Source organism: Danio rerio, chromosome 20, assembly GCF_052040795.2.
Source record: "Danio rerio strain M-AB ecotype USA chromosome 20, GRCz13ab, whole genome shotgun sequence".
Lineage (NCBI taxonomy): Eukaryota > Metazoa > Chordata > Actinopteri > Cypriniformes > Danionidae > Danio > Danio rerio.
This window is the reverse complement of record NC_141040.1, coordinates 59465001-59475000: the sequence shown is the minus strand read 5'-3', so window position 1 is coordinate 59475000 and position 10000 is coordinate 59465001. Positions and strand designations below refer to the sequence as shown.

The following is a 10000-nucleotide window of genomic DNA, read 5'->3' as shown; positions in this document are numbered from 1 at the left end:
GTAAATAAAATAAGCACAATACCCTGAAAATAAAACAGTAAAATAATGTCTGAGAGCTACTCATTAAAAAGAATAAGCAGCTTTAGCTCAATACAAAAAAAAAATTAGTTTGCAGATAAGAATTTATTTCAGCAAAAGAAAGAAAATCTATACATTTTGGACAGAATTTAGTGTAAAATGCAAGACATTATTTATAAAGATAGACAGGCCTACAGGATTGTTTGTAGTGTGTAAACATGAAGAGCAATACTGCGCGCTGAACACTGAGTTTGCGTGAGGATGCGTGGGCCAGCTTTTTCAGTAATGCTGCAGGTCGTGATGCTGCTTGGCTACTTTTATAAATTTAGCTACAAACATTTTACATAAACATTTAAAACATAATTTATTTTATATTAATATAGTAATAGGATGTGAGGTCTAGTTACCTACCTATCTCACTCACTATCCTCCAGTTTAGTGCCTGATTTGCCCTGCTGAAAAACAGCTTAAACCAGCCTAGGATGCTTGGCTGGTTTTAGCTGGTTGACCAGGCTGGTTTTAGAGGGGTTTTGGCCACTTCTAGGCTGGTTTACAGCCAGGTCTTAGCTGATCAGGCTGGAAAATATCCAGCTAAAACCAGCTTGACCAGCCTGGTTTAAACTGGACATAGCTGGTTTTGGCTGGGCTCCAATCCTGGCTAGGCTGGTCAAGCTGGTTTCAGTTGGTCATTATCCAGCCTGACCAGCTAAGACCTGGCTGTAAACCAGCCTAGAAGTGGCCAAAACCCCTCTAAAACCAGCCTGGTCGACCAGCTAAAACAACTAACCAGCCTAGGCTGGTTTAAGCAGTTTTTTCAGTAGGGAGGGAACCACAGTGGAATGAACTGCCAATTATTTCAGCATATGTTTTACACAGCGGATACTCTACCAGCTGCAACCCAGTACTGGGAAACAACTATAAACACTCATTCACCTATTATGTACCGCATGTCTCTGGACTGTGGTTGATACTTTTAACTTTTTTACTTTTGTACATTTTTGAGGCAGAATTTCTTTACTTTTACTGAAGTACAAAGTGTTGCCAACTTAGTGACTTTGTCGCTAGATTTAGCGACTTTTCCGACCCCCCTAGTGACAAATTGTCCAAAAAGCGACTAGCGACAAATCTAGCGTTTTGTGTGTTACTGGAGATATTTATAGTCTGTCATTTGTCCATACTGTACCGTCTCTACTCTTGTCACCGAGCTGCGGGTGACGCTGCCGGCCCCTCCCCCGCCCCAGAGCAGTGCCAGGCGGCCCAGTCCTCGTACAGCACTCTCTCCCACCTGCAGCCTGAGAGCAGATCTCTCCTCTGCGCACCGACGGCAAATGATTTAGCACCGGCGGTGTGAAGGTATTTCCCCTGTACAGTCAAACAGATCTGCTCCTCCTTTATTTTAACAGTTTAATTTGATAATTTATTCTTTTCTTGTTTACAGATATTTTAGTGACAATTTTCAGAACTTGTCTGAGTTTATTACGTCTGAGAGATTCACTACACATCTATACTGATATACTGTATTCAAACAGCAAAACATTCAGTTAAACTGACATGCAAACATAAAGCGTAGTGCAGATATGAATACCCCTTTATTAACCAGACTGTTAAACAGAAATGGTGGAACGTGCTGACGTCAGCAATATGCAAATTAACGTTTGACGTAATCTAGCCACTTTTTAGGCAGAGCTTACCGCCTTTATGTTGAAAATAGTTTGCAACAGTGAGTACAAAAGTGTAGTCAGCACTTCTACTTTGACCAGAGTCGTTTTAAACACGAGTATCTGTACTTCTTAAGTAAAGGATGTGTGTGCTTTTGCCATCTCTGTATATGGCACACAGAGCATAGTGCTGATTTATGAATATTCAAACAAAACACTGCGGTCATTAACACAGAAAAGCGAGACAATATTCAGTTGATCAGTTATTAATGCTGAAATATGAGCTGGAATGTATTATAATCCAGTCTCACACAGTGTCTATAACCCTGCTCTGTGTTCTGAGAGCTGCTGAACGCTCTGCTGTAATAATCATCATCTGACAGAATGTAGTGCACTACTGATGAAGCCGTCTACTGAGGGATCTGCAGTGTTCATCACAGTTAAACAAACACTGAACTAAAGCAGATCTGCAGAGAAATGAAGCGACAGGAGCTCCAGAAAACCTGCAATTACAGCCCACAGCACCACCGAGGACTGACGAACAACGCCAATTACTGTAATTATCAGAGCGATCACACACAGGCGGACAGTACAACACACTCGCGAACGCAAACTTTCAGCATCACCATCATCCTCAGCTCAGTGTTCAGATAATTACAGAGAATCAGCGTCACATTAGATCAGGTCAGACACTGCTAATCACGCTCAAAACAATCATTTCTGTGGAGATTCACTGCGCTACAGACGGGTACAGCGCCCCCTGAAGGGCACTGCAGGAAAACACCGCCGTATTGGAGCATCGATACTTCACAGATGGATTAATAAGGACTTTAAGGGTACAGCTGATGGACACTTCAGTGCAGGCTCCCTTAATCCTTTGGGCAAATGTTTTTCCAATTTGTATAAGAATGAACACACAAGAGCTATCGCAGAAACACAGTAGAGAATACAATGAAAAATAGAAAAGTATTTAGACATGACAAATGCATTCAATAAATGTAGGCACACAGCACACTCATGACACAAACACACAGGCTAAATCAGGGGTCACCGATCTCGGTCCTGGAGGGCCGGTGTCCCCGCAGGGTTTAGCTCCAACTTGCCTCAACACTCCTGCCTGGGTGTTTCAGGTATACCTAGTAAGAGCTTGATGAGCTTGTTCAGGTGTGTTTGATTAGGGTTGGGGGTAAAATCTGCAGGACACCAGCCCTCCAGGAACAGGTTTGGTGACCCCTAGGCTAAATACAGACATGCATGAATGAATGAACGGGTGAATGTGTTGTGTGAGATCTAAGATCGTCTGGTTAAGATCACTCAGAAGTGTGCCAATCAGACTTATTTTGACCCCTGCACCCTCTTCTGAATGGATTACACTGATGAACTGAACCCAGGCTCATTCTGAACACGTCGTGCCGTGGACACTTCTGGAGGCTGTGAGATATGTGCCAGGTATGGAAGCATATGAGTAGCATAATTCAATTCAAAATGTAATATGCAAAATGGCAATGCAATATGTTAAATGGCAATGTATTTCTGTATTTGAATTTGCATTTTCCAAGACATATGACAATGTTTGGTGCAGAATGAAAATGAAAATTAAATTACATTGTTTGCATTTCTCATTTCAAACACTGTTTTAATATGTAAATTGTATCCACATTTTAAAGCTTTATAAGTAGCAAAATTAAATTGAAAATGCTATACACAAACTGAATTTGATGTGAATAAAGTAAAAGCAGAAACTGTAGCAAAATGATCATTTAAATGTTATTTGTCCTAAATGCATTTTCACTCGCGTCTAGGAAATGCAGGATTACATTTTCAGCATAACAGCATGGGATGTGTGTAGCAAAATTAATTTTGAAATGTAATTCACAAAACGATAATGCAGTATGTAAATGGCAGTGTATTTCTGTATTTCAGTTAGCATTTTCCAAGACATATGTGCAATGTTTGCTGCAGAATGAAAATGAAAATGAGAAAAACATAATGCATTTTCATTAACACATCGCGACGAATGAAAGCCGATTTGAAATTGAAAATGCATTCTGGCCTGGCCACGCCCACAGACGGCCACCGTTGCTGCAAGGCAGGTTTTAGGTTATGTCGTCACAGCTGCATCGAGGACATTTGGCAGCATAAACATGGCGAAGTCTGTTCCTCAGCGGCTTCGTGAAGCTGCACGAGCCCTCGAGCGTGAACTGGGAAATACTTTAGAAAGCCAATCACCTCCTAGCTCAGTAAACTTGGCTTAAGGTGTGATATTCGCGCACGCAGTTTTAGGGATAATCTGCAAATTACATCGACAGAACCTAAAGGGGCTTTAGCTGATGTGTACTGTATGCTTATGACAAGAGCTATTGCCTATTTCTGCATTGTATGTACCATATAGTTAGATGTATAGTAGCTTTGCTACCTGTATTAAATCAGTCTGGCCTCTAACCATTTATTGGAATCTCCTGAATTTTTTTCTACTTTGCGTTACTGTGCGTTTTGGTTCTGTTGATGATTTGATAATTCTTATAATTTGCAGATGATCCCTAAAACTGCATGCGCGAAAATCAAACCTAAGGCCAAGTTTACTGAGCTAGGAGGTGATTTCTTTTCTAAAGTATTTCCCAGTTCACGCTCGAGGGCTCGTGCAGCTTCACAAAGCCGCTGAGGAACAGACTTCGCCATGTTTATGCTGCCAAATGTCCCAAATAATCCTCGATGCAGCTGTGACGACATAACCTAAAACCTGCCTTGCAGCAACGGTGGCCGTCTGTGGGCGTGGCCAGGCCAGAATGCATTTTCAATTTCAAATCGGCTTTCATTCGTCGCGATGTGTTAAATGAAAATGCATTATGTTTTTCTCATTTTCATTTTCATTCTGCAGCAAACATTGCACATATGTCTTGGAAAATGCTAACTGAAATACAGAAATACACTGCCATTTACATACTGCATTATCGTTTTGTGAATTACATTTCAAAATTAATTTTGCTACACACATCCCATGCTGTTATGCTGAAAATGTAATCCTGCATTTCCTAGACGCGAGTGAAAATGCATTTAGGACAAATAACATTTAAATGATCATTTTGCTACAGTTTCTGCTTTTACTTTATTCACATCAAATTCAGTTTGTGTATAGCATTTTCAATTTAATTTTGCTACTTATAAAGCTTTAAAATGTGGATACAATTTACATATTAAAACAGTGTTTGAAATGAGAAATGCAAACAGTGTAATTTAATTTACATTTTCATTCTGCACCAAACATTGTCATATGTCTTGGAAAATGCAAATTCAAATACAGAAATACATTGCCATTTAACATATTGCATTGCCATTTTGCATATTACATTTTGAATTGAATTATGCTACTCATATGCTTCCATAGCCAGGAGGTTCGTATTTTTGCAGTTTTTCTTTTCTCAAATCCGTCAGAGGCCGATGTGTGCACTTTTTTGTATCTCAAGTGTCTCTCGCAAGTGCCGTTTGCACCCACGATGTTCACCCAAAAATGATTGACTGGGTGACCGGCCAATCGACTAACCCACACTCCTCCTTCCCTAAACCCAACAATATTACAGATTGACCCGCCCACCCGCTAACTTCCCAAAACCCAAGTGATGATTTACAAAAGCAGTCCAGAAAAAGAGAAGCTCTCTTCTGATTTTTACCACGTTTTTGACCACATTCCCACCCTGTTATTCTCTTGTTCGTTTTATTTTTTGGATTCTGTTTTTGTCTTACCTGCCTTCTGGAACCGCTCTTTCCTGGAATCAAACCCTGTCGTTGTCGTGGTCAACTCCTCCCTGCGTCTCAAGTTCGCTGATGTACATGATGAGCTAACTGGACAAACTGGTTGCGGCGGGAAAGCCCTCCACATGGAGGTAAGCGGTCAGCCGTTAAGCGTCAAAGGGAACGTCGTCACACCGCTCCGTAGCGTTCGCTTAAAAAAAAGAAATGCAGCCATACATACATCCGGCTACATAATTCACGATCTCCAGAAATGTCCACAGGACTACGTCTTCAGAATGAGCCTGGGTTGGATTATCTCCCTAACAAGCGAGAGATTCTGGTTGGTTCATACCTGGTGTGCGTGACGATGTCAGTCAAAGCTCCGCCCTCCAGGAACTCCATGACGACCCAGAGCTCGTCTCCCACCAGGTAGCTGTTGTACATGTCCACCACATTCTCATGATGGTAATCCCTCATGATGACCACCTGCACACGCAAACACACCGTCAAGACTGACTGAACAACGCTCTGTACAGAAGAGGGCGGAGCTACAGGTGTCACCGTAGAGACAGATTTGTTGTTTAATGCAGAGCTATTCAATTGGCGGCTGAACCCAGCCCCCGAGGCACTTTGTTCCGGCTCTTTAAATAGTGTGAGCGAGACATCAGAGATCAATTTAGTTCAGTGGATAAACGGCCGCTACAGTTCTGAAGTGATGTGCGCCTGTTCAATACAGCACGAGCTGCAGCTGAAGGCTGCGCAGAGCGTGAGTCACCTGACATTAAGCGAGATGCGCGAGCAGCCGAAAACATTTAGATGTGATTGTAGAAAAGGCCTTTTGTACACTGCACTGATATCGTTAATAGGGATGCAATGATTAACCGATTTCACTATTAACCGCGCTTTAATACGTCACAGTTAATTAATGGTAAAGGCTTCTCAACGCCGCGTTTCTGTTTCACAGAACAAAACTGCTGCAACTAAACAGAGTTATGCTAACTGTGCGCTAGTTTAAAGCTCTGAGCTTATACCGAGTCTAATACACACACACACTGGATTAACTACAGCAGCAGGCCGTTCACACATCGCGTCTTTTCTGCACACAAGTTCATTATTTCCAATGGAGACATGCTCGTATTGGGAGCGGTGCGCGCACGACTTGCAAGCAGACCGACGCATTCGCTCCCTCCAGGAGCACACAGTAGAAAACATCACGCCGTAGCGGTGACAGTTGTGCGTGGCTTTCAGTGCGATGTAAACAAGAAATACATTAGACGAATATTATTAAAATGATGATGAATGTATGAACACAGATGATAACAACAGTTCTTTTAAATTCTTACCAAATATAAAGCCTAGATTAACATTAGACACATCCTATTTTTATTTATTCTTATTTTTATGTATTTATTCACTGTTCTGCCATTTATTTTCATTCTAAAATTACCCCTATGTTTAAATCAAAAACTTTTTCATTCATTACAGTTTCCTCAGTTGTTTACACACATTTACTTGTACTTCAGACACACTGACTATAACATGTAGCTGATGCACATCCCCCTGAACCAACTCTGCTCAACTACAAGCCCCATTCCTGCTTCACACTCAAACTGCAGGTTTAAAACACACTTTTTTTTTAAACACTACACACAGTTATCTGCATTTGGCACGTTTTTCATGCAGAAAATCTCTTGTTTTCACAGGGAACACACTGTCATTCACAACTGTAAAGTCAGGTTTCCTACTTTGCATGCTAACACATCACATAGGTGAACATCAGTCACACATAACTGCAGTTTAGAAATCAGAGCTCATCTGCTTCATAACTGGTTCTCTGCCCACCCATGTTTATTAGTTGATTATCTCCCTCCATATTCTCCAAACCTATTGAGGATTTTTTTTCTGTCTGGGGATGGAAAGTGTTTGACTGAGACTTTTTACTGTAGGTGTATTCTGTAAATCCTTCTGTTGATGGTATACGTCGACCATGTTATGTGCATCTGTGTGTTGGTTGGTGATCACTCTGTACACTGTTTTTTCAAAATATATTTGGTATTTGTGTGTTTTGTATAAAAACAATATTGTGTGCACTTCTGTAGGTCTATGTACTGTCTGTAGAAAAGTGTAACACTGAACAAAAAAAGCTTACAGTAAGTCATCATGATGAATGGAGAAGAAGTGGTCATGGTGTTTTACACTAAGCATATCAGTGATCAACAGGTTCTAATAAATGTCTATTCATGTGATGGTCTGTGTGTGTCATTTGAAAACAAAATACCCCTTTGAGAAGAAATCACATTCTCATTCATTCATACAATCATTTTCTTGTCGGCTTAGTCCCTTTATTAATCCAGGGTCGCCACAACGGAATGAACCGCCAACTAATCCAGCAAGTTTTTTACGCAGCGGATGCCCTTCCAGCCGCAACCCATCTCTGGGAAACATCCACACACACTCATACACTACGGACAATTTAGCCTACCCAATTCACCTATACCGCATGTGTTTGGACTGTGGGGGAAACTGGAGCACCCGGAGGAAACCCACACGAACGCAGGGAGAACATGCAAACTCCACACAGAAACGCCAACTGAGCCGAGGATCGAACCAGCGACCTTCTTGCTGTGAGGCGACAGCACTACCTACTGCGCCACTGCCTCAACCAAATCACATTGTTTTGAATGTAAAGTTTGATTTTGCAGGAGAATTGAAGGGTTTTGCCCAGTGTGTGTGTGTGTGTGTGTGTGTGTGTTTTGATTTGTGTGTAGAGTTCAGACAATATGAGACCTGCTTTCAGAAAATGTGTGTAAACAATTGGGAAAAACTGTCAGACTATTGTTTGTGCTGTATTTGGTTACTGAGCAGCAATAAACAACCCTTTAATATAAGCTGTTTTCTTCTGATTTTCTAAACTTGTTGTGTTTTGAATTTAATATGTCGAAGCATGCTAATAGGACTTTTAATTTGCCAGTAACCTGGGTTAAGCGCTTCCGGCGAACTGTATTCAATGCAAAAACCGATGCGTTTAAGGTCTGTTTTCTTTAAAAATCAGCAATCTCCCCTGGCTGAGTGATATCCGATATAAAGTGGGTCTTGAATTGTACAAGATGCACTGCATTAAATTACATTTCCCCCGCCATGTCTTTATAATATGAGCATTATTTTACCCCACTATATTCAATGGAGCTTTTGCCCTATCCTTCAGATTCTGACAGGCACGTGCAAGTAAATGGCTTTTTGTCTCGTTTTACGCTTGAGCAACTAAATGAATGCCAAAGTTTATTTAACTGAATGTATTTTAATGACATTACAACATCCATGCTGTAAAAGGAACCGTATAAAATGGAAAAAAGTTCAAAATAACAGCTCACCGGAAGTTTATCAGTATGGGAAGAACACTAGCTCAGCATATACCCTATTGTTACGTAGTTTAAACACAACATCTGAGTGAGTGTGAGTGTAGAAGAGGTCTGCTTTAGGGTTAGGGCAACTTTTATATTGTACACGGTTATTGTTTGCCCAGCTCTAATCTACATGTGAATATTCATAAGTGGGTGTGGTCATGTGAGATGGTCTGACCTCGTTGAACAGGAGCTCGCGCCGCTGCTGTTTCCGCAGGTCCATCTTCTTGACCGCCACCTGTTTGCCGCTGTGCTTCTCGGTGGCGATGCAGACGATGCCCGTGGAGCCCTCGCCGATCTTCAGGAAGCTGTCCAGGCCCTGGCGCGGGTCCCCGGGTTCCACCACCAGCTGCAGCGCCGCCCGAAACTGCTCATGGGATACCCGAGGGGGGGGCTGCTCCGCGGGCGAGCCCCAGCTGGGCGGAGGGTAGGCCCCGGGCGGGACGTAGGGCGAGGACGGCTGTGAGTGCGTGTGTGAGTGTGCATGTGCGCCCGCCGGAGTGTAGGGCGGGCTGGGCTGTGATGGCGGGTGCTGGTACGGGGATGGCTGGCACAGCAGCGGCGGGTACTGCAGCACCGGCGGGTACAGAGCTTTACTGTGCGGGAGCTTCAGCGGCACACGCGGATACGGCTCACACACTGCCTGAGGACTGCCATCACGACACACTCGCTCGTACTCCGCCTGTGAACACACAAACACACACACACACACACATCAGCGAGAGAGAGATATAAAGAACACACACAAACAAAACAACAGAGCACCTGCTTATCTGACCCAGCTTCTGTCTACAACCCAACCCGCTGTTGAAGATCTCTAAACTCCCAGAACAGCAGAGTCCACTAAAGGAGGTCGAGTCTTCTCATTTATGGCTCCTGAACTCTGGAATAGTCTTCCTGATAATGTCGAGGCTCAGACACACTCTCCCAGCTCAACACTAGAGTAAAGACCGGCCTCTTTAGTGACGCACACACACACTGCAGCACATAACGCCATGATGCATGAGTGTGCTCCACGCAGGTGAGTGGGCTTGATAAACCACCCGTAGGACACACTCCTCCTGTCCTCATGCACCAGACACTGTGTTAGACACACTCCTATGCTCTACATGTGTGTTTCTATATCTGCTGTCTTCATCTACAGCTCTTTATCATCTTCACACTGACACTAATCTCCGGTGTTCAGACACACTA

General features: G+C 42.8%; 1 protein-coding gene across 9 annotated transcripts in view; it reads right to left on the bottom strand.

Moving 5' to 3' along the window:
- The window catches only part of pak5 (p21 protein (Cdc42/Rac)-activated kinase 5), an 83943-nt gene that overhangs the window by 23793 nt on the left and 50150 nt on the right, over positions 1-10000 (bottom strand). For all 9 annotated transcript variants that reach the window (XR_015945532.1, XR_015945534.1, XR_015945533.1 and 6 more), the window contains 2 exon segments: positions 8985-9488; positions 5758-5891 (listed from right to left, as the gene is read on the bottom strand). Coding sequence is in view for 6 of the 9 variants with exons in the window: in NM_212962.3 (NP_998127.2) it covers positions 5758-5891; positions 8985-9488 (638 nt within the window). In the remaining 3 variants the exon portion in view is untranslated.